Source organism: Lathamus discolor, chromosome 5, assembly GCF_037157495.1.
Source record: "Lathamus discolor isolate bLatDis1 chromosome 5, bLatDis1.hap1, whole genome shotgun sequence".
Lineage (NCBI taxonomy): Eukaryota > Metazoa > Chordata > Aves > Psittaciformes > Psittacidae > Lathamus > Lathamus discolor.
In genome coordinates this window covers 86,846,858-86,874,082 of record NC_088888.1, presented here as the reverse complement: position 1 = coordinate 86,874,082, position 27,225 = coordinate 86,846,858, and the positions used below count along the sequence as shown (strand labels likewise).

The window sequence follows — 27,225 nt, the reverse complement described above, 5'->3', positions numbered from 1 at the left end:
ATTTGTTAGCTAGATCCTCAAGTTGTATAAATTAGGAAAACTAAATGACCTCAGTGCATGTTATAGAGTTTATTAATCTGTATTTTTGACAACTTTTTTTCATGTAAAAACTCTTCTTTTGCAGCCCTGGATTAGGATCAAGAGCTAAAACTGCAGAGTATTTTGAGGCCTGTTGGTGTACTGAGAAGGAATCCACAGCACAAATGTTATTTAAAACAACATAAAAAAGAAAAAAAAAAAACCCACAAAAAAAACACACCACCACCACCACCAACAACAACAAAAAAAAAAAACCCACAACAAAAATGCTTCCAGCATCCCAATCGCAAAGCAGTAATAACAATCAAACTCTTTCAAGAGACTATGTACTAGCATAATTAACCCCAGAGATGCACACATGGACATGACATATTGTAATATCAGTTTTTGAAGTGCTTGCTGATTTAAGAGATGGCCAATATAACACAGCATATTTTCTTTAGAAATAATAATGAATATTGAAATTAAATAAAGCTGTATTTTTGTTGCAAAGTGTTTGTTGCAATTCTTATTTTCAGTCCTGGAAATCTAGCTCTACATATTTCAAGCAGCTGAGAATGAATGTCAACATTGCTGGAAAGAAAAACACTCCCATGCTCTTAACCTTGGTCACATTTTGTCACCACACACTTATGTTTTGTGAAATAACCAGGGAATTATCCACATTTGTGTCAGCACCCACAGCAATCAGCATGCACAGTGATTCCTCCCTGCCGTGCAATATGCATAGCCATTTTGGCCAGGCAGTGTCTGTGTGAGCTGGAGAGTGCAGGCAGATTTGCCAGCTGTGCTCCTGGCCCACATGGAAGAATCCCCACCTTCCTCTCCAGTTTATGCTCTTTTTTTTATTTTTACCCTGTGCTGCTCCCTCACAATGCTGCCTCAGTCTGGATCCAGCTGGAAGCAGTTTGCTTCCAAAATGCTTTATAAGTTGAAGGAAGCAGACTGTTAATGCTTGCATGAGTTAATTGCCTTCTCCCTGATCCTTTGATCCTTTAAACCACAAATCACCTCACAGGTATGTGTATGTTCAAGACCTTTGCATCACAGCCCTGTCTTGGTGTACAAGAGCATTTTGCCTTCTGACACACTGCTATGTATTGTGGTTAAGATTAATATTTTAATGAGAATTGCTGCTGTTTTCATTAAAATGAATGCGATGAACTAATTTATAAAATATTATCATCAGTTAAAACTTTACAATTAAAAACAGTTTAAATGGAATAGTCTTCAGGCTACTCAGCCTCTTGCACTATTGGACCTGATGCAATCTCAGTCCAGACAGCACTTAAACTTTTGAGTTGTGGAACTGTGAAAACAGAAGTTCAGCTGTCAGTGGGTGTCTATCTATAGGTAAACTATACATTTTCCCCTTGATACAGGGGCACACATGTCCTTCAGAATGTCAAGAACAGATTGATAAAAATATAAAGTTTGGGTTTGTATTAGTTTCTTTTCTCAATGGAAAAATAACAGAAGTTAGGTGTGTTCATATTGTGGACAGCATACTCATTAACCCGATGGTAGAAAAAAAAGATCAATTGAGAAAAGCATTTCAGTGAGCTCAAGAGAGAGCTCCTGGGGAGAGAAATGAGTACATATAGGTAAATAAAGAAAGTACTGAAAAATTTTAACAATAGATAAACATTTTTAAATCTTAACACATTTATAATTATAAGTGTGTTATAAATACTGTGCAAGATGTAATAGCGCTACCCACCAAGGACCTAATAGTATTTCTTGTATCCAGTAAAGCACTGAAGTGGGAAAAATTAATGTTTAGAATCAGTGTGATCTGCGTGATTCTCAAAAGTCGTAGTAAGCTTTCCTGCCCATTTTTTCAAAAGATTTGCTTTGTTCTGAATTTGGTCCAAACCCAACTTTATTTTCCTCTTGAATTCCCTTTTTGTGAAACACAAATGTCATGTAGCATGTCTAGCCAAGAGAATTATTCTCATGGTATGGATTAGGTTTAAATTAGCCCAGTGATAAACTGAATCCCACAGGTGGAAGGAATACAAAGAAGAGAAAGAAATCATGGGATTATAGGAAGGGGAAAGAAGGAATTTTTTTATTGACCTCTGGGTCTGTAAATTTGTTCATCTATGCATTTTTAAAAAAGACAGTTGCCATATCTGTTCAAACAGCTTCTCTACATATATGAAAAATGACAGTATATTAGCAATTACAGTCTACAAAGTATCTGAGAAACCAATGGAAAGGGTATTAAAAGAAAAGAATCCTGTAAGGAAAGATTATAAAGAGCAAAACTCAACATGGAAAATTGAAAGCTTTTCTAGTAGTACTATAAAATTAATGGGTGGTTCAATAGTGCGATGTACTTAGACCAAGTTCTGCTGCCTTTACCTTGCTTTTGTGCATTATTTTTTCTGGTAAAGTGCACATTTCTGTCAGGACGACAATGTCTGCTTATGTTTAGGGCTTATGGTCCTCATCTTTCCTCATCCTCTCTTGCAGTCTGATACAGTATGTTCACTGTATCCTGCGAGTGCTTGGGGTCTTTCTGTTGCTATGTGATACAACTCAAGCTGGCAAAAAAAAATAATTCTTAAAGTTGGCCCAAGTGGTCAAAAGGAAGATTTGCCTAGCACAGAGCATGTATCTGAGCAGTGACACAGGCCATGGGAAGGAGGCCCAGCACTCATTACTGAAGAAAATTTGGTTGCTGGATGAGACTAAGGGCAGCCCTTTGCCCAAGGGTTCAGTTGTGTGGGATCCAAAGTCTAATTTGGTGCGGCACATCTCTGTGGTCTTGGCTTAGTTTTAGTGGGAAAATTACTCAAATAGCAGGAAGTGAAGAAGCTAAAGCTATTCAAAGGGAGAGAAGTAAAAGCACAGAGAGAAACATGTTATTAAAAAGGTAACAGTAACAGCTCAAGGATACAAAAGGAAAGAATCTACACCTTAAGGTATAAAAAAAATCCTTAAAAGCAGAGATCAGAAAATGACAACTCAGCAACACTGAGAATCATCCTGTTATGAGGATTAAGAAGACAAGTCTTTCCTCACCTGACTGATATTTACACTGCACAGGCTCACTGGCTGCCTTACTGGGGCTGGTGAGTATGCTAATAGTGGTATCTAGTGTGTGCATTAGCAAAGGCACAGTTGTTTCACATTAATAAGTTGTATATATCATTCTTGCAGCATCTCTTTGTACATTATAAAAGATGTCCGAATAAAAATGAGCTGATGCTTTCCGTGTAGGACCGCTCTCACTTATTCAAATAGCATCTAGTTATACACAGGATTATGCTAGGTTATTTCTGCACTAGTCAAGTCATACACCCCAAAACAAATGGCATGGTGTAGTTTACAAGTTTAGGGGAGAGCCTACTGCAAGCTAGCTTCTTTACAAGTGGACTGGCTACAATTGCATTGCAATAATACCAAACTTAATATGTATCCAAAAATGCCTCTAAGCCTATCTGATATTAAGACTAATAGTAAGCATATGGACAACCTGTTCAGGTTTCTAATATTGGTTTGGGAGGCTACTTGTGCCTCTGCCCTTGTAAGTCTGCTCATGATCAAGAGAACAGTTTGGACTTGGCGTGCCAGCATTCACTGCTGGGATCAGATAGGGCCACGCATTTGAGAAGAGCACCAGCAGGTACACATCTGCCATGAAACACCTGCATGACACCTTCTGAGAGCTCATACTGACAGTGAAATACAGTATGTTCCCCTCATCACCTCTAACTGGTTGGTGAGGTTTGCGATTGCCAAGTTTACTGCAAGAATCACCTCTCTGAAGCTGTGTGCAGCCATGCACAGGCCAAACTGTCCACAGTAATTGACAGCATAACAAAGGTGGCATGTGGTCCATGATATGTTGGTACCACTGCCAAGATTTCCATGCCTGGTTGTGTCTCCTGTGAGGTTCCTGTTCAGATACAAACCACAATGACTGGTCTTACTTGTTCTGCAAGCTGTAGTGAAACACTGTTTAGGAGAATGCTTGCAGCTGTGTGGTTGCGTACTGTGCTGGCTCAAGCACAGTTTTCCCTGTTCTTCGCATGTATTTACCTGGCTGAGCCCAGAGGGGGCTGACTTCAGGGCAATGCTGGAGTATAGCTGACAATAAGAAGGACATGGCAGCTGCTGCCTTGAGGTTGACCAAGTGATGCTGCTGGGGTGGGAAATATGTGTGGTGAATTGCTGTGGTGAGAAGAGTGTAAAGGCTATCAGGGTGTAGCGACCACTTAGTACAATGTTGTGCCTATGAAGTCACCTTTTATCACTGGTAGTTGATTGAGTGCTTGAGCACTTGTGTATGTGAATCTGTGTGTGTGAGGTATGGGATTTCTTTGTCATGGGCAACTGGGGTCAGTTTCTCTTCCTCTACCTCTTACTTTGACCCTAAATCTGTAGATTTAAATATCTGAGGAACTGGGCATGCTGGTCACAGAGGCAACTCATACTGTGGCAGGACTCTAGTTAGACATCTGATGGGCTTTATCACTTAAACCACCATTATTCTAAGTTACATGTAAATATGGATTAGCATTGTAATAATTGAGATAAGCAGCCTGAAATATGTGAATTAAAAGTGGCACTACTTGATTCCATGCCAACAACCCACAGCAGTGAGCTGTCAGGCAGTTGTCAAACAGGGTGAAAGCACCCCCACTCATGCTCCAAACATATGGAGACCAAAGTGACAGTGAGAAAATCACTTTAACACACTGCTTTTCTCTGCATAAACATATGTAGGAGCTAGTCATTTGCAGTTTGGGAATCTCATTCTGCCATTAGTACATAGAAGAGAGAAGACATTGTGTGGTAATACTTTACGTGAAGTGCTTTTTTCTGCATTGCTTACATTGCACTACAGCCGTTAATAAGAAAGAGTAATAAGTGCAAGCTATGGCAGTCATGACACATTAGTGATGTATTTTGTGCAAGAAGTCACCAGTTAAATTTCTGTTTGAGTTCAAAGAAAAGGCCTGTATCATTGCAAATTTTAACTTGGAGATAAGAAATTACAGGGGTTCCCTTACACATTGTGTTGTTCCTACTGGCGAATGACTGAATTGGCATCTGGTGTCCTGTTTTTTTTCCTAAATGTGCTGAGGGTCACTCCATTTTCCTGGCACAATTTAGGAGTACTGCAATACTCCTTCTGAGTCTTGGCACAAAACTTGATACCAGTCTGCTTGCAGCAGCCAGAAGGGAAGCTGCTGTTGTCTTCTTATGGGGTTGTCCATCCTGGAGGTGACCTTCAGCACTCAGGGCCTCAGTGACCACTGCTATCTCCAGTGCTCTGAAGGTGGTTAGAAATGAGATTTTTATAATACTCAATAGGCTTATTCAGACAAATCAGGAGACCTTCAAAAGAAAGGCTATGGAATAATCCTGTTCCAGTTTTAAAGAGATTCTTGGACATTTTTCTATCTGTTACTTCACCAAATGTTCAGTGATACTAATATTTGAATTTCTGTCCAATGTGTGGTGGTTTTTGAAGCTCTAGGGTAGACGTCAGGTAATGCTGAAACAAGTACAAGTCAGATAATTCTGTACTTAATTGTAGAGACTAGAACTAGGACTAGGACCATAACTCAGAAGCTTAGCAGAGCTGCTATGCTTGGAATAGGTTAATTTTCAATAGAGAAAAATGACCATATTTAACTATTTTTAAATAGTTACAGGTAGGTCAATGTATGCCTTTTTACAGTGAGCAGAGTCATTTTGCTTACAAAGGACAGAACTGAAATAAAAATATTTGCTGAACCACAATAGAATAGATTAATGTTTTTGGGTTTTGGTTTGGTTTTTGACTGGCTTTTTTTTTTTTTCTTAAGGTTTGAACACATGCCAAAAACTGGGAAAAAGTGAATTTTATCAAGTTTCAGCACAGTTTCTTGTGTCAAAAAACAAAGCTGTTTAGAAGTTCAAGTTACATTTTCACTTTCCTTTAAAAGAAATCTCATTCCTGTGTAAACTAGCTCATTTCCAAGCAAATCCTTTGCATCTGATTTATAATCAGCAAGTCTTTAAAGTTGAAAATTAAAATCAAAATACCAAACAAACCAAAATGAAACCAGAGGTCTATAAGTGAAAACATAGATAAGCCTGTTCACTTAATCTGACCGGCTGGTAACATTTATCACATATGGTAGCTTTTTTCCTTTCTTATGCTTCCAGAGCAAGGACATAACTTTGTAAAAGTATTTCCATACATCTCTGCTAACAAAGAAGATGTGCATTTTGATAATGTCAGTGCAAATCGGGAGTCATTCTCTCGGAACTGATGGAGCTGCATAAACATAAGGAAAAGAACTAGATAATAATTTCTAGTGAGCACGTCACTTGAGTTTCCATGAACATGTCTTTTCCAATTTTTCTTACGTTATATTTGATACAATATACCACAGTAACAGACTTAAATGTTGTCCAGTTTTTTGTCTTATAAATAAAACTTAATATAAAAAAAACAGAGCAAATTTTAAGTATAAGATTCATGTCCTATTATGTACAGTGATTGCACGCTGCTGACCTTGGCCTTTCTATTAACTTCCACACAGAAGACTGCTTGCAACAGAGCAAAGTAAAAATCATGTGGTCTGATGTAATTTCCCGTCATTCACAGTTCTTTAGCTCTGGTAGGGACAGTGTGGGAAGCAGGTTCAACATAAAGCCAGCTGGCAAGAAATGGTATTAAAGACTCAAACATTTTGACAACATGTGCATATATATATAAACATACATACACACATACACAGATTACCACTTAATGTCTCTGTTATTCATAGCAATGCATCCAAACCAGCTGTGCTGCCAGCTGTGCTTTCAAAAGTATCTGTCCTTTGGTGCTCTGACTTCCTACAGCACTGAAAAGCTCAGCTGAAGTCACAAAGGGGAAGACCTCCTTCATTCCCTAGAAAACAGTCTGCCGTCTCCCTCCCCAGGTTTCTTTAATTTGCTACAGAATGGAAACAAAACTGTGACTAGGTTTTTCCTCTGTTTATTCAGCTTTGGAGCCTTAAATTATCTTGCAATGGTTCAGATTTGAACCTATGATATTTTTTTGCAATTTAGCCTTACATTCTATCTCTGTTAGGAATGTCAAAGTTCTATGCTGCTTTTATTTTTCATTCTTTTAAGCTTTGGCAAAAGTACCATGCATATTTCTTTATGTCTGATGTCCAAAAACCTGGAGAGCTGAGATCAAGTAATAAAGGCTATTAGATTTATCTTCTGATATCTGCTCTGGTTTTTGTGGCTTTATAAATACAGCCATTTCCTTTTTAAATAAGAATGAGCACTCATCAGTGGGTATTAATTATGCTTGTAACAATGACTACCAAATTCATTTTGACTAAAGAAATGTAAACCTTTAAGGAATATCTTTGAATAATAGATTATATTGAATCTCACCTTTTTCTGAATTCACACACAGTAAACCAGTGCAAAATGAAGCATATAAAGCTAACCTAGATCACTAGAAGCAAGACTGAAATAGGGGTTGCAGGATACATTTAATGCAGTGGTATAGCTCTGCTTATCAGAAAGGCAAATGTAGATGAAATGCAATCTGTTATGTAGTTTCCCATTGCATGGAGAATATAGTAGTTACAGGTAAAGGAAGCCAGAAGGAAGGCGAGCTTCCTTTGACTTACTCCTCACATTGTTTTGATTTCAGAAGAGTATAGAACTAAAATACCAGACCATGTATATTCTTAATATTCTGAAACCTTTACCATAAATTTTCCCACTTGCAAAAAAATGCACCCAATGTTTCATAAAGATTAATACATAGTTATGGCTCTGTTTCCAGTATCTCTGTATCCTGGGAAAATAAATCAGTTTACAATGTGACTGACTAATAATTAACACGTACAGAGTCTTCTTAGAAAACCTTAGACTGTAGATTTCTGCCCAGACTTCTTTCTGAATACTAACTGAAGGAATTGCATGTTCAGTAGATAGATATTTACTGCTAAAGTGAAGCACTGAGAGCCTGAAATAAGGTTGCTAGAGGTAATGTGTCTCAAAAGTAAGATATTGATCTTATATTGCATTGCAAGTGAAGTTTGGATGGCAGAGCAGCTTGGCTCTAGAAGAAATTTCTCCCAAGGACTTTACCCTGTTGAAGATGATGGTTCTGCAAAGTGGAACAGGCTAAAAAGGAGTCTGTATCAGGGAAGATCCTGCAGAGTAAGAGGCTGTTGCACAGGAAGAGATGATGACTGCAGCTTTAATATTGTCTCCAGAGCAGCTATATGTTACTGTGACCAGTTCTGTGCCTCAGGTTTTCCTGGCCCTGTAGACTGTTGTGCTGACTACTGGGATGTCTGTGACCATCGTATTGAGCCCACCAGGCCAGATGAACCTTGGCCACATCTGACATCAGGTAGGCATAGAGAAGATGTTAAATTGGCGTTAGTGCATTATGATAAAAATATACTTGGAAGCAAACTTACTGATCAGAGTGCATGCATCCTAAAAATGTGACTAAAGGCATAGCAGAGAAAGTATGAAACTGGAGTAAAATTATACTTGCTCTTATTTCTCTGTCTCTAGTAACATATTTTTAGCATTGGTTAAATTGGTTAAATTATATTTTTGTTGTACAGAACCTGTGTTTTACTTGTAACTTCTCAGAGATAACCTCATTGAGTTAAAATTAGTCTAATCTCAACAATTTCAATAGAGCTTCACAGATCAACAGTAGGTGAATAGCAAGCTCTAAATTACTGTATCCATCAGTACATACAACTAATCAAGAAAACTGAGGGTTATTCTGAATTATACTTTTCTGAATTATTGTGCAATGATTTTGATCTGGCATAGCTTTCATGTGGGACAGCACAGGAGCAGGAGCAGATAAAGGGAAGTGGCTAGATCAAGGATTTCTGGCATATTTTAGTTTCTTACTAGTTAGTTCGCAGTGAAAATTCCTTCAGGACTACTCTAAACTTCGCAGATTTTTTTTAGAACTAGAGATTGCAAAAAAATGGTCTGCAGGCAGCTGTTCCTGCCTTGGTTCCCTTTTATGCCAAATCTGTGGATTGTGGATTCTACGACTATGTAGTTTCTTCCTATTGGTACACCAAAACTGGCTGAAAATGTGGAGACTGTACCAAACTTTCAAAAGCCTAAAATCAACAAAAATGATACCATGACTCCTTAAAATTAACTATTTATTTGCAGAAACCCTACTGCTTGCATTCCAGCACTCAAACCACAAGCTCTTCAGAAGGCTGTGCTTGTAAGCCAGGCATGCAGCCAAAACACGAAAAGTGGGAGTGACAGAAATGCTGCAAAACAACTTTGATTTTCCAAAGTGTTTCTAATCATCTAAAAAAATGTCCTTTAATTATGTAAATAGAGACGTTTCTTTCCTATTTATCTGGTGCAGTAGTGTATATAATTTCCAGCAGATCAGGCGGTTGTTGTAAGTTCTACATAAACATTTAGCAGCATTTCTGCTACAGAGCTGACAGCCTGCAGCTCTAGTTCAATGTTTCATGGAAACGAATCACTACAAAACCTGCAGTGTTTTTCCATGTGGGCCCTGCATGGAGGTGTACCTCTAAAAGGTAAAAGTATAACAGAGGGTTTAGATAAGGGAATAAGTGAGGCGTAACACGATTACTGCCTTTCTTAATCCACTTTTTGTATGTGTGTTCAGTGTTTTACAACACCTGAACTGTACATACCTGCAAGAGGTAGCAATTATATTTACTCTGTTCACGTACCTCAAAGCAAGATCCTGTTTTTGTGATCCTTAAAGTGCTTCCCTGATGGAAAACCTGCAGCTTTTTAAAATTCTCTTTGTTGGATATTTGTTATGCAAGTAATTTAGAGGGTAAAAAGGGCATAATAAAGCAGCCAAAATATGGAAGGAAAAAATCAAATCACAACTCTAAAGGAACTTTCTAGAACTGAAATGTCTGAGGAACAGGGAAGAGAGAATCTAATTGGAAGAAAAAATAGAAAAGAAGGACTGAATGTTTGAAGATTAAGCAAACTATGAAACATTTTTAGAAATAGCATAAGTGTATTAGCTGACTTTTAGCTACTGAGGTTACACTTCTGCCTTTGGCTAAGAATTATTTAAGCACTAGAAGGCCATATATGCCAGTTCTTTTCACCTGGAAGATTTTGATCTTTTGGTTGACTGTGGTTTTGCTCTCAGTGCTTCCTAGGTCATATTTCTTTAAATAAATCAATAAACTGAAGTGCTTTACATGGGCTGGAATAAGCAGCAATAAAACTGCTTGGTGCTTTATTTCTGGATTGCTGTCTATTCACTGACTTGGTGCACGGCAGCAGCGAGTTACTGGACTTCTTCCATGGGTGTGCAGCATGTGGAGGGCCAGTTTTGGTTTAACTGTATGGAATTGCTTTGACTTTGCCTTTATGAACCCAGAATCCGGTGTTTTTTGATGACTTTCCTTGTAGTTTCATAAAAAAATGTGCACATGCCAGCCTTAGATACCAAATAGAAGTTCTGGATTTTAAAAATAACTTATATTTTAATTTTTGTTATTAGAAGAACTGTTTTTATTTATTGAGTATATTTTTTATTTTTCTTTTTCTTTCCATTACTCTGATGGTATGAAAAAGCCCTGCCAGAGTCAACACAGTGGGTCTCATCCTGGTGGTGGTACGGGAGTGACATCCAGAGAGTTTGTTGATTGCTTTTGCACCACACAGTCAGGATATGAACTGCAACTGAATAAACCTGGAGACATTTCACTGACAGAAGTATTTACATCAGTACTGCGGGCAAATAGATTAAGACCTGTAAGGTTGTAGGAATGCTGGACTGTGACGAAAATCCTTGTTTATCAAATACTCTTCCTTCCAACCATGATTTTCACATCCTATAACCCCATTCATAAAATCATCAGGCTGCATCTTCATATTAATTAATTTCCCACTTGATATATTAATATTCCAACTGAATATGTTCACAGCCAGACAATCTTGCTGTGTTCTCATGCAAACAGTGTCTTTCAGCTTCAATGTCTCTGCTCTCTGCCACTGATGCCTCAGGCAGCATTCCTGGCCCTCTTAATTTGGCTGGACTAAAGAAATTTTACGGTTTTAATCTTCAGTCCGCTAAGCATTCTTAAAGATTCCCAAAGATTCTTCTGTAGTTGTCCAGGTTTGCAGTTTTTCCCAGGAATGGTTGGTTATGCCTGCCGGCAGAGCTCCAGTGAGGTTCCGTCCCTCAGATGCTGCATCAGTACTTCCTTCCCTTGATATATTTGAGGTATCTTGCTGGATGCCTCCTTCCAGCTACTTTGCTGATGCTGATTTTGCAGCAGACTGTGACAAACTGTGACATCTGAGTAATCTGCATCATGTATTCTCTGAAAAATGCCTCAGCTCTCAGCAGAAGCTGAATTAGAACAGACACTTTGGACGTCAAACTGCATAGCTGGGATGTCTCTGGTACCTGCACTAACATAGCCTGCTGTATGACTAACAGGGAAAGACAGGCACATATAATTAGTTCATCAGCGATAGTCTACTTCAGCATGAAATTAGCTATGGCTAATGTCAACGAGGGACGTTTAGGCAGCTGAGGCGCACATAGCAGAAAGCCCTCACAGTGAGAGGGGAATGGCCTTCCTCACACCTGTGGTAGGGAAAAAGCATGATATATGACTGCAAATGCAAGTCAACATTACAGTAATATGATATAAGGTTTAAGCTTCTTGAAAATGAAGGAGAAAGTGAAACTTGAGGGTTCTGACTTCAGATCTTTCCAGTGGGGGAGGAACTATGATCTCTACCTGGCTGGAAAACAAAGACCCAAGTGATAAATGGACAATGTTTGTTATAGGTTTGATCCAAAGCCCTGTGCAGACATTCTTCCAGGCCAGCCTGGATGGAGCTTTAAGCAACCTGATTCAGTGGAAAGTGTCCCTGCGTATGGCAAGGGGGTTTGGAACTAAATGATCTTCACAGTCCCTTCCAACCCAAACCATCCTGTGATTCTCTGATTCTGGATCTTTCTTTTATTGAAGTTTTGACAATCAAGCACACCAAAGAAAGTTTGTGTGGAAGATTTTAAAACACACACAAAGTCTTTTGTCACTGAAGTATTATCCAAGAAAAAAATTAGGAAGCATTTATTTTTTTTGAAAAGTCATCACTCAATTTAGCTTTTATATTGGGTTTGGAGAATATACGAAACACACGTTTCCTTGACACATAATTGATCTACCTGCTTTTCAAAAAGAAATTAAAGTGGGAAGGAAAAAGATTAGATAACAATATTACAATTGGTTTGGAGTAGTTATTAGTTTTTTTTAAATTCTATAACTGGAAAAACTTATTTCTATTTTAATTGACAAATGGAAAATGATTTTTATTAGAAATGTATTCTATTGATTTTTATCACTGAAAAATAACTTTATTTGAAGAATTATATTTTTTACATGTAAAATAATTTTTCAGTGGGTGTTTTGAATCTGTTGCTGGTTTTATTTGCTATGAATGTTAGTATACCTGGTAAAAAATTCAAATTCATCAAACTGCCTTCATTACTTGGAAGAAACTGGGAATAAATGTTGCCAACTTTCAACTAAATAATTTTCGCACATTTCATACAACTAATTAATTCAATAGTTGCAAGAGTTTTGGGTTAATTAACTTAAAAAGTGATAATTCTTTTCACACATGTATATGTTATGTTGACAGGTTGTTATAGAGCTGGCCGGTATTACGAAGAAGGAACAATAATTAAGGACAACTGCAATGCCTGGTAATGTTTTAGAGAACAGCAAATTGGATTTTATTTAGCATATGTCATGAAAGAGGAATTAAGGTAGTCTGCATTCTTAAATTCATACTAAACATGTAATCAAATCAAAATAGCTGGAAGAATAGTGCTGTGTTAAGCTATTGTAGAACTAGATTGGAGCCAACTTAGAAGAATGCCAAGAGTTACTCAATGGGCTTTCTAATCAAGATATAAAAATTAGAGTATTAAAATCTCCACCTCCCTGGCCTAATTCTGTTCCTGCTCAGTCAGTGTGCTCGCTCTGACTTAAAATGGTTTCAGCTTAGAGCTGGGCACTGATCTGAATGCAGACAAAACAAATACCATTAAAGTTTAGGGGATTACTTTAGAATGTCTTCCTCTGCTTCTTTGGCATGAGTTATGAAACCTGACATTATTTCATAAAGGAAGAATATATATGTATATTCACGTAGGAAAGGGATGAACTGTTTGGGCATGCGTTTCTCTGGTTTGGAACAGGAGCAGGTGGCGCAGGCAGGGGAGCTCTGTTGCCGGTCCCTGCAGCCTGAGCTGCCTCTCTGCTTTGCTGCTCCAAAAAACAGCCCTGCGCCTCAAGCCCCAGGGAAGCCCAGGGGACTCCAGCAGCATGCATTAAGAGCTGGGGCTCCTGCTGTCCTGACTATAGCCTAGGGTCTTTGGAGCAATGTGTCTACCGACACATGGCTTCTTTCTGGGTTTCCAGAGTGAAGCTTTCTCAACAGGTCTCATTTACAAGACATTTATGCCTGGTTCAGTCTAACAAAGATGGAAGCAAAATTTTTCAAATACCGTCTTTCTCTTAAGCAGTAAGCCTTCGCGCCCTGTTCCGGTTAGGTTTCATTAGGTAGTGAAGCAGCATTAAGTAACATCGTGTTTTTATAAATACTGTGTGACATTTATACTGTTAACACTTATGGGTTTTTTCTCCAGCCTACTTGCGCTGTTAAAGTGCATGTTTTTCCTTTGACAATTTATTTTCTGCTCAGTGATATTCTTGCCCTTTCAGCAAATGCTTGCAAAGTCTCTGGAAGTGTTCAAAAGAAATATGCCTTGTTCGCCAAGACTTAATTCAGCACATCAATTCTGGAGATTATGGGTGAGAACACTTTTCATTTAAGGTTTTGTTGTAAACCACTGTATTGCTCATTGTACGTATGTGTAAATTACAAGTCATAAAGTCCTTGTCACCCCTCCCTTCCCTTCTTACATTAGAGAAATTTGACTGTAAGTGAACATCTGTGAAAATTTCCTAAATCTCTGTCAGATTATAGAATTTTAAATGAAAAAAGACCAAAAGTGTCATGCTGGTGAGAGTCAACATTGTAAATATCTATCTAAAACTTTCTCCAAATTTAGTATAATTTCTTTTTCTCACAATATGTTTTTAGATAATATTCCCTTATTCTTCACTTTATTACTTGGTATAGATATTTAAGGTAATTTTTCTCCCCCCTCAAGAGCACTGTTCCACATAACAGGATGCTAGGTAATGTTGGAAGAGGAGAAGATAGGCCAAATGGGGACCAATGTGAAGCTCGGTGTTTCTCTTGCTACCAGTTTTTGCTTTCCCCAGGTTGTGCAGAGGGATTACAGACACCTCAGTGCAGGAAGTGTGCTGTGGTATCCTGCTGACTATTTCCAGACAGATATAGGGATTGTCTTCCTAGAAGGTGAGGTGCTAATATCACCACTGAGACTGCCCAGATTTCAAACAGTGATTCAATGCTAAAAAGTTTTGTACTTCATGGGAGACACTCAAACCAACTGTTTTAGGATAGACAGTTAAGTTATGCACCCAGGGCCCTTCACCTGCCTCTTGTCAGTGGTAAGGTTTGCCACAGCGTGGTTAAGCCCAGCTGAGATATGACTCAACTTCTGCATGTACTTGCACTCTTCACTGACTACATGCAGACCAAGAGTAGTGAGGCTTCTCATTTGGGCAGCATGAATCCTGCCTCCTTGCTCTTCATACACAAGCAAGAAAGAACTGGGCAAAAATAATGTTGTCCCCTGTGGCCCAGCTCTTTTCTAGTAATAACAAATTTCAGTGTGTTCTAAATATATTTTATAAATATAAATATAAATATATATTACTCCAAGGTAATTTTTTTCTGTTGTGCACACAGTTTGCAGTTAGCACTGCAACCTCAGTCTAGTCTATTTGAGAGTAGGGAGGGAATAATTAAACAGCCATAGAAAGCCTTCTCTTTCAACCTGGCTATTGGTGTAAAACTCATGCAGCATGTGTCAGGTAGGCTTTCTGCTGGCTTCAACAGTGTCTCACTGCTGGTGCACCAGAGCTTGAAAGCAATGTAGTTCACTACACGAAGCTGTTAGTTTTCTGTGGGCATCTGACCTGAAGCATAATTCAAGAATAACTTCAAGACAGCACTAACTGTTACGATCAAGCACCTTGTTTTCCAGTGTTTCCCTGAAGTACTGCTTACTTGTCTCCTGGAGGCTGACATGATGCTGACCTCAAATCACCACTTCCTATACACTGTTGCATCGCTCCTACACTCATTCACAGTGGAAGAGCCTGCACTAAATCATTGAGTTACAGAATGGTCTGGGTTAAAAAAGACCTTAAGATCATCAGGTTCCATCTCCTCTGCCATGGGCAAGGATGCATCACACTAGACCATGTTCCCAAGGCTCTATCAAACCTGGCTTTGAACGCTGTCATTGAGCGTTTACCACTTCTTCAGGCAACCCATTCCAGGGCCTCATCACCCTCACAGTAAAGAACTTCTTCTTTATATCTAATCTAAACAACTAACGAGTGGTGTCCCTCAGAGATCGGCGCTGGGACCAGTCTTGTTCAACATCTTTGGCAGTGACATGGACAGTGGGATTGAGTGCGCCTCAGCAAGTTTGCCGATGACACCAAGCTGCGTGGTTCGGTTGATATGCTGGAGGGAAGGGATGCCATCCAGAGGGACCTTGACACGCTTGTGAGGTGGGCTGATGCCAACCTTATGAAGTTTAACCATGGCAAGTGCAAGGTCCTACACTTGGCTCTGAGCAACCCCAGGCACAGCTACAGGTTGGGCAGAGAAGAGATTAAGAGCAGCCCTGTGGAAAAGGACTTGGGGGTGTTGGTCAATGACAAAATGAACACGAGCTGGCTTCAGTGTGCGCTTGCAGCCCAGAAAGCCAACTGTATCCTGGGCTGCATCAAAAGGAGCGTGACCAGCAGGTCGAAGGAGGTGATCCTGCCCCTTTACTCTGCTCTTGTGAGACCCCACCTGGAGTATTGTGTGCAGTTCTGGTGTCCTCAACATAAAAAGGACGTGGAACTGCTGGAACAAGTCCAAAGGAGGGCCACGAGGATGATCAGGGGACTGGAGCACCTCCCGTATGAAGACAGGCTGAGAAAGTTGGGGCTGTTCAGGCTGGAGAAGAGAAGGCTGCGTGGAGACCTCATAGCAGCCTTCCAGTATCTGAAGGGGGCCTATAGGGATGCTGGGGAGGGACTCTTCATCAGGGACTGTAGCGACAGGAGAAGGGGTAACGGGTTAAAACTTGAACTGGATAAGTTTAGATTGGATATAAGGAGGAAGTTCTTTACTGTAAGGGTGGTGAGACACTGTAATGGGTTGCCCAAGGAAGTAGGATGGAATGCACCCACGGGTGCTGAGGGAGCTGGCGGAGGTCATTGCTAGGCCACTTTCCATCATCTTTGGTAAGTCGTGGGAAATGGGCGAGGTGCCTGAGGATTGGCGGATGGCAAAGGTCACACCAATCTATAAGAAGGGCAAGAAGGAGGACCTGGGTAATTATAGACCGGTCAGCCTTACCTCCATCCCTGGAAAGATGATGGAACAACTTATTCTTGACTCCATCACTAGGCATATCAAGGATGAGGGGGTCATTAAGAACAGCCAACATGGTTTTATGAGGGGGAAGTCATGTATGACCAACCTTATAGCCTTCTATGAGGAAGTGACTAGGTGGAGGGATGATGGTAGAGCGGTAGATGTAGTTTTTCTTGATTTCAGTAGGGCATTTGATACTGTCTCCCACAGCATCCTCATAGATAAGCTAAGGAAGTGTGGGCTTGACGATCAAGTAGTGAGGTGGATCGAGAACTGGTTGAAAGGAAGAAGGCAGAGAGTTGTGGTCAATGGCGCAGAATCTAGCTGGAGGTCTGTGACTAGTGGAGTTCCTCAGGGGTCGGTGCTGGGACCGGTGCTGTTTAATATTTTCATCAATGACCTGGATGAGGGAACTGAGTGCACCCTCAGCAAGTTTGCTGATGACACAAAACTGGGAGGAGTGGCTGACACACCAGAGGACTGTGCTGCCATTCAGCGAGACCTGGACAGGCTGGAGAGTTGGGCGGGGAGAAACTTGATGAAATTTAACAAGGGCAAGTGTAGAGTCTTGCATCTGGGGAAGAACAACCCCATGTACCAGTACAGGTTGGGGGTTGACCTGCTGGCAAGTAGTGAAGGGGAAAGGGACCTGGGGGTCCTGGTGGATAGGAGGATGACCATGAGCCAGCAATGTGCTCTTGTGGCCAAGAAGGCAAATGGCATCTTAGGGTGCATTAGAAAGGGAGTGGTTAGTAGGTCAAGAGAGGTTCTCCTCCCCCTCTACTCAGCCTTGGTGAGGCCGCATCTGGAATATTGCGTCCAGTTCTGGGCCCCTCTGTTCAAGAAGGACAGGGAATTGCTGGAAGGAGTCCAGCGCAGAGCCACAAAGATGATTAAGGGAGTGGAACATCTCCCTTATGAGGAGAGGCTGAGGGAGCTGGGTCTCTTTAGCTTGCAAAAGAGGAGACTGAGGGGTGACCTCATCAATGTTTACAAATATGTGAAGGGTAGGTGTCAGGATGATGGAGCTAGGCTTTTTTCAGTGATATCCAGTGATAGGACAAGGGGCAATGGGTGTAAACTGGAACATAGGAAGTTCCACGTTAACATCAGGAAGAACTTCTTTACTGTAAGAGTGACAGAGCACTGGAACAGGTTGCCCAGGGGGGTTGTGGAGTCTCCTACACTGGAGATATTCAAGGCCCGCCTGGACAAGTTCCTGTGTGATGTACTGTAGGTTACCCTGCTCTTGCAGGGGGGTTGGACTAGATGATCTTTTTAGGTCCCTTCCAACCCTTGGGATTCTGTGATTCTGTGATTCTGTAGTGAATGCTCCATCCGGGTTTTAGTGTGAGGTGTCCCTGCCATGGCACAGGTGTTGGAACTTGATGATCTTAAGGTCCTTTCCAACCCTAACTATTCTATGATTCTAAACTTCCCCTGTTTAAGTTTTAACCCGTTACCCCTTGTCCTATCACTACAGTCTCTAATGAAGAGTCCCTCCCCAGCACCCTTATAGTCCCCCTTCAGATACTGCAAGGCTTCTATGAAGTCTCCATGCAGCTTCTCTAGGCTATTTTCTTGTGTGTGTTGAATACAAGGTTTTGAAATGTAATTGGAAAGATTTATTTCTGAATGTTAGTGGTGCTCTTAAAAATAAGCAAGTTATTAATGTGAATGGTGTCTCTAACCCGGGTTTTGCTTGTTTGTTTTCTGTCTTTGAGGAAGATGGAAAGCTGCCAACTACACTCAGTTCTGGGGAATGACAGTGGAAGAAGGTTTCAAAAAGCGCCTGGGCACCTTCCCTCCATCTCATTCCTTGCTGAATATGAAAGAACCTCCAGTAAGTGTACAATTGTTAATTTTTAAAATAACTTTATCACATGGAAAAATAAATGTGGACAATTATAAGATTATGATTCAGGGATTTAACACTAAATGCTTCCATGTTAAATATGCTAAATGATTCTGTGCTGAATATGAATAGTTCTCGAAGCCACAGAGTGTGTGGTCCTGTTGATCAAATCAAACAAGGAGCAGCAAAAGCAAATGTTAACCCTTGGGAATCTATGCATCGGTATTGACTTACCATTGTAGATCATCAGTGTTTGAAATCTTTGCTTCTTTAGGATGCCTCCATACTATTGCCTCCATTTGTTAATCATTGCACACATAACTGTAGCCATAAAAAAAAAAATTAGTCATAATTCATTAACACTAACAGCTGAGACTAAACACCAGTCTTTGAAAGAAGCTCTGAAAGAATAAAACAATGTAAAGATACAGCAGAAGACTGGAGGTTTAGCCAAATGGAAAGAAAAATGATGGGAAGAAAGGGAAAATAAGATGATTCTCTACTACCAGCTTTCTAAGCCTCTTTGCCACAGCTATTTTCGTGGCAGTTAAATTATATTTCCTATCATATATTTATGCTCTTGTATTTAGTTCTGCAAAAGAGCAAATATGCTTTAAATTGTATAAATAGGATAAGCAATTAAAGACAAAATGCATAGTTATTGAATCCAGAGCAGGTTTTTCAATTCTTTGGATCAGTTTCTTGGCTTCTTTCTTAGAAGAACCAAAGTTACAGTGCAAAGCTACCACTTGACAGGGAATTTGGGAAAGAGGGGGAGGACCATGTACCTCTGCAACAATTTTAACAATCTTAGCCCTTTAGTTGATGCAGATTGGTTCTTTCTCCCACATAGTTAGCTTCCTGCATCAGCATGGTGAGGCATTGGGTTGTGGCCCATGCTGGCTATCTTGCTCAAAATTACACTATGGAGGGTTATCAGAGCAAGAAGTTGACAGATACTAAGCTTTGGAGTTTGCGTTTTATGGTTTGCTAGACTAGTCCTTGCAGCCACAGAAGGATCCACTTCAGTTCAAGATGGCAAGTCGAAATAGGACAATGATATAAAAGGGTTTAGTGCAAGATTTAGTAGGTATCTACTACAAATTACCAGTTAACTACGTTGAGGCTAAAGATAGTTGGGGTTGATTTACTGTTGTTTATTCCTCGAGGAATACAACATCATGCTTATACAGAAGCAAAAAATGGATATTGTGTACCTAGCTCAGAGATTGACATCTACATTACTAAATATTTATCTAGATGAGAGAAATCCCACCTAGGAAAACAAGACAGAGAACGTTACAGAAATTCTATAGGGTATTTCCTCTTTTCCATTCAGCTTGGGGTAGCTGGTCACTCAGTGGTCCTGCATTATGTCTAGCGTATTTAATCATTAAAGTTTCCCACAGCTTTGACAGACACACTACTTGAAGTCTTTGTTCCACTGATACATTTCTCAGGCAAATTTTCTCTACATGTTACATTTTTACAAAATCTGTGAGCCAAACCCCAGCTACCTTTGGCCCCGCCAGACTCCTGAGGAGCTTCAGTGCATCATTCTCCAGAAATCCAGCTTAGTGCACTCATGCATTTGCCCCCCAGGAAGTCCTGCATATTGCTGGACACACAAGATTTGCACAGGATTCAAAGAAATATTTTACTCTACTTACAAAAGCTAAAACTATAAAATAACAATCTCTAACTTTGTCAGCTTCTGGAGAATTCTCTGAGCTTTCAGAAAATTCCTTTGAACTGTACGTAAGCCTGCTTCATTCCTATGGTTTCTCTTCAGGATTATTAGAACTTTCTTGCTCCTACCCCAGTAGTTTCTGTCTTAGTCTTGATGTAAAAATATTTTTCTCTGAAGCTTCTTGAAAAGCTCCAAATCTCCCTGATTCTGCCCCGTTCTCTAGTTTTCTAGAAGAACATAATCTCTTTAGTGTCCTTGTTCTGCCTGAGGAAATTCTCTATTATCTGCAATATTTTAATACTTCATAAAAATAAAAAAAGAAAAAAAAAAAAAAAAAACCCCAAAGGTTTTATTCACTCATAGCCAGCTCCATATCTATTGTCACTGCAGGATCTGACAAATTCATAGCATGGGTTTGGCCCAGCAATGGCATTAACTTCCAGGTGATTTATAAGATAAGTATCTTGCCAGATTTTCAGTGACTCTGCTTCACCTTTCAAGAATAATTTTCTGTCACTGCTACTCGGTGAAGCGTGTTAACACTTTTACAAAGTCCTAAGTGATAAAGAAAGAGTGAGTTTTCATGACAGCGTTTCCATTAAGCTTCACCTGTAACTAGGTGACAACTCAGGAGAGAGTAAAAAGATATGAATGACGAAATTCAGAAATAATGACTTTTATATATTTTTCAGATATTCTCCAAACCTTAATTGCTTGACCTTTACCTGACTTTGCTGAGTACTAATTTACCTGCAGGCCAATGTACTAGTTACTTATTGTGGATATATTGGCAGTAATTAAATATTCATGTATTCTCTGGGATTACTACTGCCTTTCCCATTTTGCAAATGAGGAAACTGCAAGTCATTTGCCCAAAGTCATATACTTAGTCGATAAAAATACTACAATTAGTGTTCAGAAATTTCGAGCTGCGTCTTGTACTGACCTGATTAAAACCTGGTAAGTTTGCTGATGTAGAAAGAGAACCATAGCTACCCATTCATTAAAAATAACTCTTTTTTTTTTTTTTTTTTTACTTTAAATGAAAATAATTTCTTCACCATGATGCTGGTCTACTATTTTACTATTTAGATAATAAATAATAGTTTCTGGCTGTTCTGATTATTTTCTATTGTCTTTGAAGGATGCTTGAGAAAAGCTTTTTTGTGTAGAAGGGGCTGCTTACTCAATTGCATGGAAAAAAGGCCTAAAGAATGTAAAGCCTTTCTGTGTTAACCACGTTACATCAGTGGCATAGTCCTAGTTATCTGCAGTCCTGAAAGGTTTAGTTGTAGAGTAGAAGCTTTTCCAACTACAAACACAGCTTCTTTAACATTACTTCAAATTAAATGGTGTGACAGAGCTACATTTCATCTTAGGGAAAACACAAACTTCTTGAAATGGCTTATAGAGCTTTCAAAAGCTCTGCAATTAATAAAAGACTATACCTACTCAATAAGATGATGCATATATCTGGAAGGGTAGATTAAAATGATGTCACAGTAGAATACCTAAAAGGCAATGATTTGGAACAAGAGCTTAATCTGAACTGAGTGCCCTGTGCTGCAGAGTGTGCCTAGACCTGAACATAGACAGACATCTAAATACACCAGGAAAGCTGTTGTGACTCCTGACAGAACTGGAGCCCCCAACAGTGTCATGTGTGTTATATGAGAAGGCATTTTGAAAGTATTTACTCGCTACAGGGGGTAGTGTAATGGTTCTTGAAGGTCTGTGTAGCACAAAAATACCTGCTATGCCTTTAAAACACATTGTGATACACGTTTGGTGGTATTCTGTCAGTACGTGTTCAGGCAATGGTGGGGTCTGAACCAGTCAGCAATAAGGTACTCACATAAGTGCCATCTTTCAAGAAAATGGAATACATAGTTTAGTAATAAGGCACCATTTTGGGTGAAATAAATGTATGTAAATAAAATGTGAAGGTGTACAAAGTACACCAGCTGTTCCACAGATATATGGCTTTCACAGTAAAAAAGCTCAGCAGTTGTAGATCTCCCTTTCGTAAACTGAAAGCCAGTTTTCACTTAGTTTTCACAAAGCAAGGGATGTCAAGACTTTTTTCCTACTTAAAAAAAAAAAAATATTGCTTTTTCTCAGAAAAACTATATCCACATTTGCAAATTCAGTAATCATCTTCAGCCTTTTTTTCTCTGAAGGGCCATCTAACTCTTCTGAAGTCATAGCCGAAGTATGAGTGTTCTTTTACACTCACTCACCTTCCTGTTTTGGCCTAGCTTGACTACAGAGAATACATATGAAGGTTTAAAAATAGTTTGCCACTGGTTCATTTTGCTGATTGCATTGTGCTATCTGATGCTGGTTCGTGGATCATACATTGCAAAACCATTGTCTAGACTAAACATTTGACACAGAGCAGCAGTGCTTCTTAATATCAGGATAGGAACTTCTCTCATAAAAAGCTAATGTTTCTGGCTACAGGTCAATCCTGCATTTCTAAATGACAAGGCTGAGGGTTAATGAGGATTTTGCTCTGGGATTTACAAAATAAGGCTATTAAATACATTGGCAGCAGTTTAGGAATACATAAAGTAGCACATTTTTTCAGACCAAAGATCTATTTAGAATTTTATTTTCTCAACTGTCTCATTTGTAAAATCGTAAGCGGTCACTGCCCTCTTAAGTGTGCTTAACAACTTTTGCCAAATTTTACTTGTTTACTGGTTGATAATGAGCAGTTTTATCATGTAAAAGAAACACTACTCGTCTAGGATTTCACCGCTATGATTTATCTCATCTTCAAAGTAAATCTCGTGCTTGTGCTTGCTCATTAATAATGAACATAATAATTTAGCAAGATATTGTTGAAATTAGCTGTTGCTCTTGTGTGACACTTAAGTTTGCAAGTCCCATGCATCTAACAAGCTTCTGAAATATCAGACTTCTGAAAGTGATTAATCAAAATATTCAGATTAATATTTTAGCAAGATTTAGAAGATTACTGGCTTTTTATGGGTGCAGGCAAAACTTTCAGAAGCATTTAAGTGACTTAACAGTTTGCAGTATACTTTAATAGTATTTAGAACTCACACCCTGCATCTAACATAGTGGACCTAGAAGCACTTGAGTTTTACTGGGTCTAGGCATATCCACAGACTATATTAATCTGTCTGTTGGGTCTGTATTCCAATACAGACACACACACATCGCCATGTGAACCACCAGCTAATGCATCCGTAAATAGGGTGACTACCAGTGCCTCCAGGAAAAAGCAGCAGGTCATAGTAGCAGGGGACTCTACTTTGAAAGGAACAGAGGCACCCATCTGTCAACCTGACTCAGTAACAAGGGAGGTGTGTTTTCTACCAGGGGCTCGGATCAGGGATGTTGCAGAGATGCTGCCTGCTCTACTAAGTCCCTCGCTTGTGCTCGGAGAAATGTAGAGATATTTCAGCCCCAGCCAATGAGCCAGCTTCGTTTGGAGCTTGGCTCAGGTGCCTCTATACAAACACCCATAGCATGGGGAACAAACAAGAGGAATTAGAGATGTGTGCATATCTATGGGGGTATGATATAATAGGCATCACAGAAACATAGTGGGATAGCTCCTGTGACTGGAGTGTTGTAATGGAAGGTTACAGGCTCTTTAGAAAAGACAGGCCTGGCAGATGGGGAGGGGGAGTTGCTGTTTATGTTAGGGATAGGCTAGAGTATGGAACTCTGTCTGGGGACAAGTGAGCAGTCAACAGAGAGCTTGTGGGTCAGGGTTAAAGGGAGAACAGCGATGGGAGACATTGCTGTGGGAATCTGCTACAGACTGCCTGATCAAGGGGACTCTATGGATGAAGCACTCTACAGACAGATAGGAACAGCCTCACACTCGCAGGCCCTTGTTCTCATGGGGGACTTCAACCACCCTGACATCTGTTGGAAGGATGCTACAGCCCGGCACAAGCAATACAGGAGGTTCCTCGGTTGCGTGGAAGACAACTTCCTTCTGCAAGTAATAGAGGAGCTGACAAGGAGAGGTGCCATGCTTGACCTCGTGCTCATCAACGGGGAGGGGCTCATTGGAAATGTGACGCTCCAGGGCAGCCTTGGTTGCAGCGACCACGAGATGGTCGAGTTCGAGATCCTCAGGACAGTGAGAAGAGTGTGCAACAAATTCACTGCCCTGGACTTCAAGAGAGCAGCCTTTGGCCTCTTCAGGAACCTGCTTAGTAAGGTTCCATGGGATATAGCCCTAGAGGGCAGAGGGGCTCAAGACTGTTGGTTGATATTCAAGGATCACCTGCTACAAGCTCAGGAGTGTTGCATCCCGATAAGAAGGAAGTGCGGCAGAAGGGCCGGGAGACCTCCTTGGATGGATGAGGAGCTGCTGAGGAAACTTCGAGGGAAAAAAGAGGCTTATAAAAGGTGGAAGCAAGGACAGGCAGCCTGGAATGAATACTGGGCTGTTGTCCGGGAAGCTAGGGACCAGGTTAGGAAAGCTAAGACCCAATTAGAATGAAACTGGCTAGGGATGTGAAAGATGACAGGAAGGGATTATATAGGTACATTGCAAATAAAACACAGACTAGCAACACCAAGGGTCCTCTTCAGAAGGTATCAGGAGAATCGGCCACCCTGGATTTGGAGAAGGCTGAGGTGCTTAATGACTTCTTTGCCTGGGTCTTCACTGGCAAATGCTCTGACCACACTATCCAAGTCTTGGAAGGAAGACACAGGGACTGTGAGAATGAAGACCTTGGGCCCACTGTAGGAGAGGATCTGGTTCAGGACCATCTTGAAAACCTGAACATACACAAGTCCATGGGACCTGATGAAATCCATCTGGGGGTCCTAAAGAAGCTGGTGAATGAAGTTGCTAAGACACTGGCCATCATATTTGAAAAATCATGGCAGTCAGGTGAAGTTCCTGATGACTGGAAAAAGTGAAATATAACCCCATTTTGAAGAAGGGGGAAATGGATGATCCAGAGAACTACAGACCAGTCAGTCTCACCTCTGTGCCGGGCAAAATCTTGGAGCAGATTCTCCCGGAAGGCATGCTAAGGCACATGAAAAACAACAAGGTGCTTGGTGACAGCCAGCATGGCTTCACTAAGGGGAAATCCTGCCTGACCAATTTGGTGGCCTTCTATGATGTGGCTATGGAACTGATGGACAGGGGTAGAGCAGTTGATGTCATCTACCTGGACTTGTGCAAAGCGTTCGACACTGTCCCACACGACATCCTTGTCTCTAAATTGGAGAGACATCAATTTGATGGATGGACCACTCGGTGGATAAAGAACAGGCTGGACGGCCGCACACAAAGAGTTGTGGTCAATGACTAAATTGTCAGTGTTGGGACCGGTCTTGTTCAACATCTTTGTCATTGACATGGACAGTGGGATTGAGTGCGCCCTCAGCAAGTTTGCCGATGACACCAAGCTGTGTGGTTTGGTTGATGCGCTGGAGGGGAGGAATGTCATCCAGAGGTACCTCGACACGCTTGTGAGGTGGGCTGATGCCAACCTTATGAAGTTCAACCATGGCAAGTGCAAGGTTCTACACTTGGCTCGGAGCAATTCCAGGCACAGCTACAGGTTGGGCAGAGAAGAGATTCAGAGCAGCCCTGCGGAAAAGGTCTTGGGGGTGTTGGTCGATGAGAAAATGAACATGAGCCAGCTTCAGTGTGTGCTCGCAGCCCAGAAAGCCAACCGTATCCTGGGCTGCATCAAAAGGAGCGTGACCAGCAGGTCCAAGGAGGTGATCCTGCCCCTCTACTCTGCTCTCGTGAGACTTCACTTGGAGTACTGTGTGCAGTTCTGGTGTCCTCAACATAAAAAGGACATGGAACTGTTGGATCAAGTCCAGAGGAGGGCCACGAGGATGATCAGGGGACTGGAGCACCTCCCGTATGATGACAGGCTGAGAAAGTTGGGGCTGTTCAGGCTGGAGAAGAGAAGGCTGCGTGGAGACCTCATAGCAGCCTTCCAGTATCTGATGGGGGCCTATAGTGATGCTGGGGAGGGACTCTTCATCAGGAACTGTAGCGACAGGAGAAGGGGTAACGGGTTAAAACTTGAACAGGGGGTGTTTAGATTTGATAGAAGGAGGAAGTTCTTTACTGTAAGGGTGGTGAGGCACTGGAATGGGTTGCCCAAGAAAGTTGTGAATGCTTCATTCCTTGTGGTGTTCAAGGCCAGGTTGGGCAGAGCTTTGGGTGGCATGGTTTAGTGTGAGTTGTCTGTGCCATGGCCACGGGTGTTGGAACTTGATGATCTTAAGGTCCTTTCCAACCCTAAGTGTTCTATGATTCTGTGATTTTATGAGACATAGCCAAGGTACAAGCTGCTTTTATCTCTAACCAATTCTCAGTCATGGGTTTCAGTGAGAAACCCAGGTGCACAAGGTAGGTGGAGGCAATGCTGTTTCCCAGCCTACACAGCAAAGTGTTCTGGATACAGGCAAAGCAGTAAAGTTTGGTTCCTCAGAGTGCCTTTAAATAGTTTGAAAGAACTGAGCCCAAAAGTTTAAATAATTTTGGGAATAGGTATGTAGTCTTTAAGCCACACAAGTAATTTAGAAAAATGGTTCACCAAGGACAGAATCAGAAGACTGAGTAAATCAAAGTAAAATAAAGGAATTTGAACAGGATTTAAGCTATTCTGCTTCAGGATATGAGGCTGCTTTTAAGAAAGCATCAGGAAATGTTTTGCTTAGGAACAGATTGTTGTAGTTTGTATATTGTATTTTCCTCTAAAACAGATGTTGTCAACAATTGTTTGAGACAAACTGGTGGACTAGATGGACTAATATTGTCATTCTATGTGGCTATTCCTATTTCCCTGAACAGCAGAAGCAATCATTCCATAAAGTTCAATAGCAAAAAAACCAAAAAAAAACCCTAACGTGGGTCAATGGTTTTGGTATGTTGAACACAAAACAGATTAATAGCAGTTGTACCAGATGGTTATTGCATATGCAGATATGCAAAGTTTGGAGGATATAAGTCAAGGCTAAGAGATGAAGATGCCAAAATTGGCTGTCCAAATGGCTTTAGTAAACAGACCATGAATTTTCATCT

At 40.6% G+C, this 27,225-nt stretch overlaps 2 protein-coding genes across 4 annotated transcripts in view; both read left to right on the top strand.

Moving 5' to 3' along the window:
- MLIP (muscular LMNA interacting protein) overlaps positions 1-531 on the top strand; it is a 140,058-nt gene extending 139,527 nt beyond the window's left edge. For both annotated transcript variants that reach the window (XM_065681490.1, XM_065681491.1), the window contains one exon: positions 125-531. The gene's annotated coding sequence lies outside the window, so the exon portion shown is untranslated. The remainder of the gene's footprint in view (positions 1-124) is intronic.
- A 7,391-nt stretch (positions 532-7,922) lies between these two features.
- The window catches only part of TINAG (tubulointerstitial nephritis antigen), a 53,124-nt gene continuing 33,821 nt past the window's right edge, over positions 7,923-27,225 (top strand). The window contains exons 1-4 of one of the 2 annotated variants that reach the window (XM_065681488.1): positions 7,923-8,416; positions 12,724-12,787; positions 13,812-13,901; positions 18,352-18,466. In XM_065681488.1, the coding sequence (XP_065537560.1) occupies positions 8,047-8,416; positions 12,724-12,787; positions 13,812-13,901; positions 18,352-18,466 (639 nt within the window). In that variant the 5' untranslated portion in view covers positions 7,923-8,046. The remainder of the gene's footprint in view (positions 8,417-12,723; positions 12,788-13,811; positions 13,902-18,351; positions 18,467-27,225) is intronic. The other variant, XM_065681487.1, reaches the window with a different exon arrangement.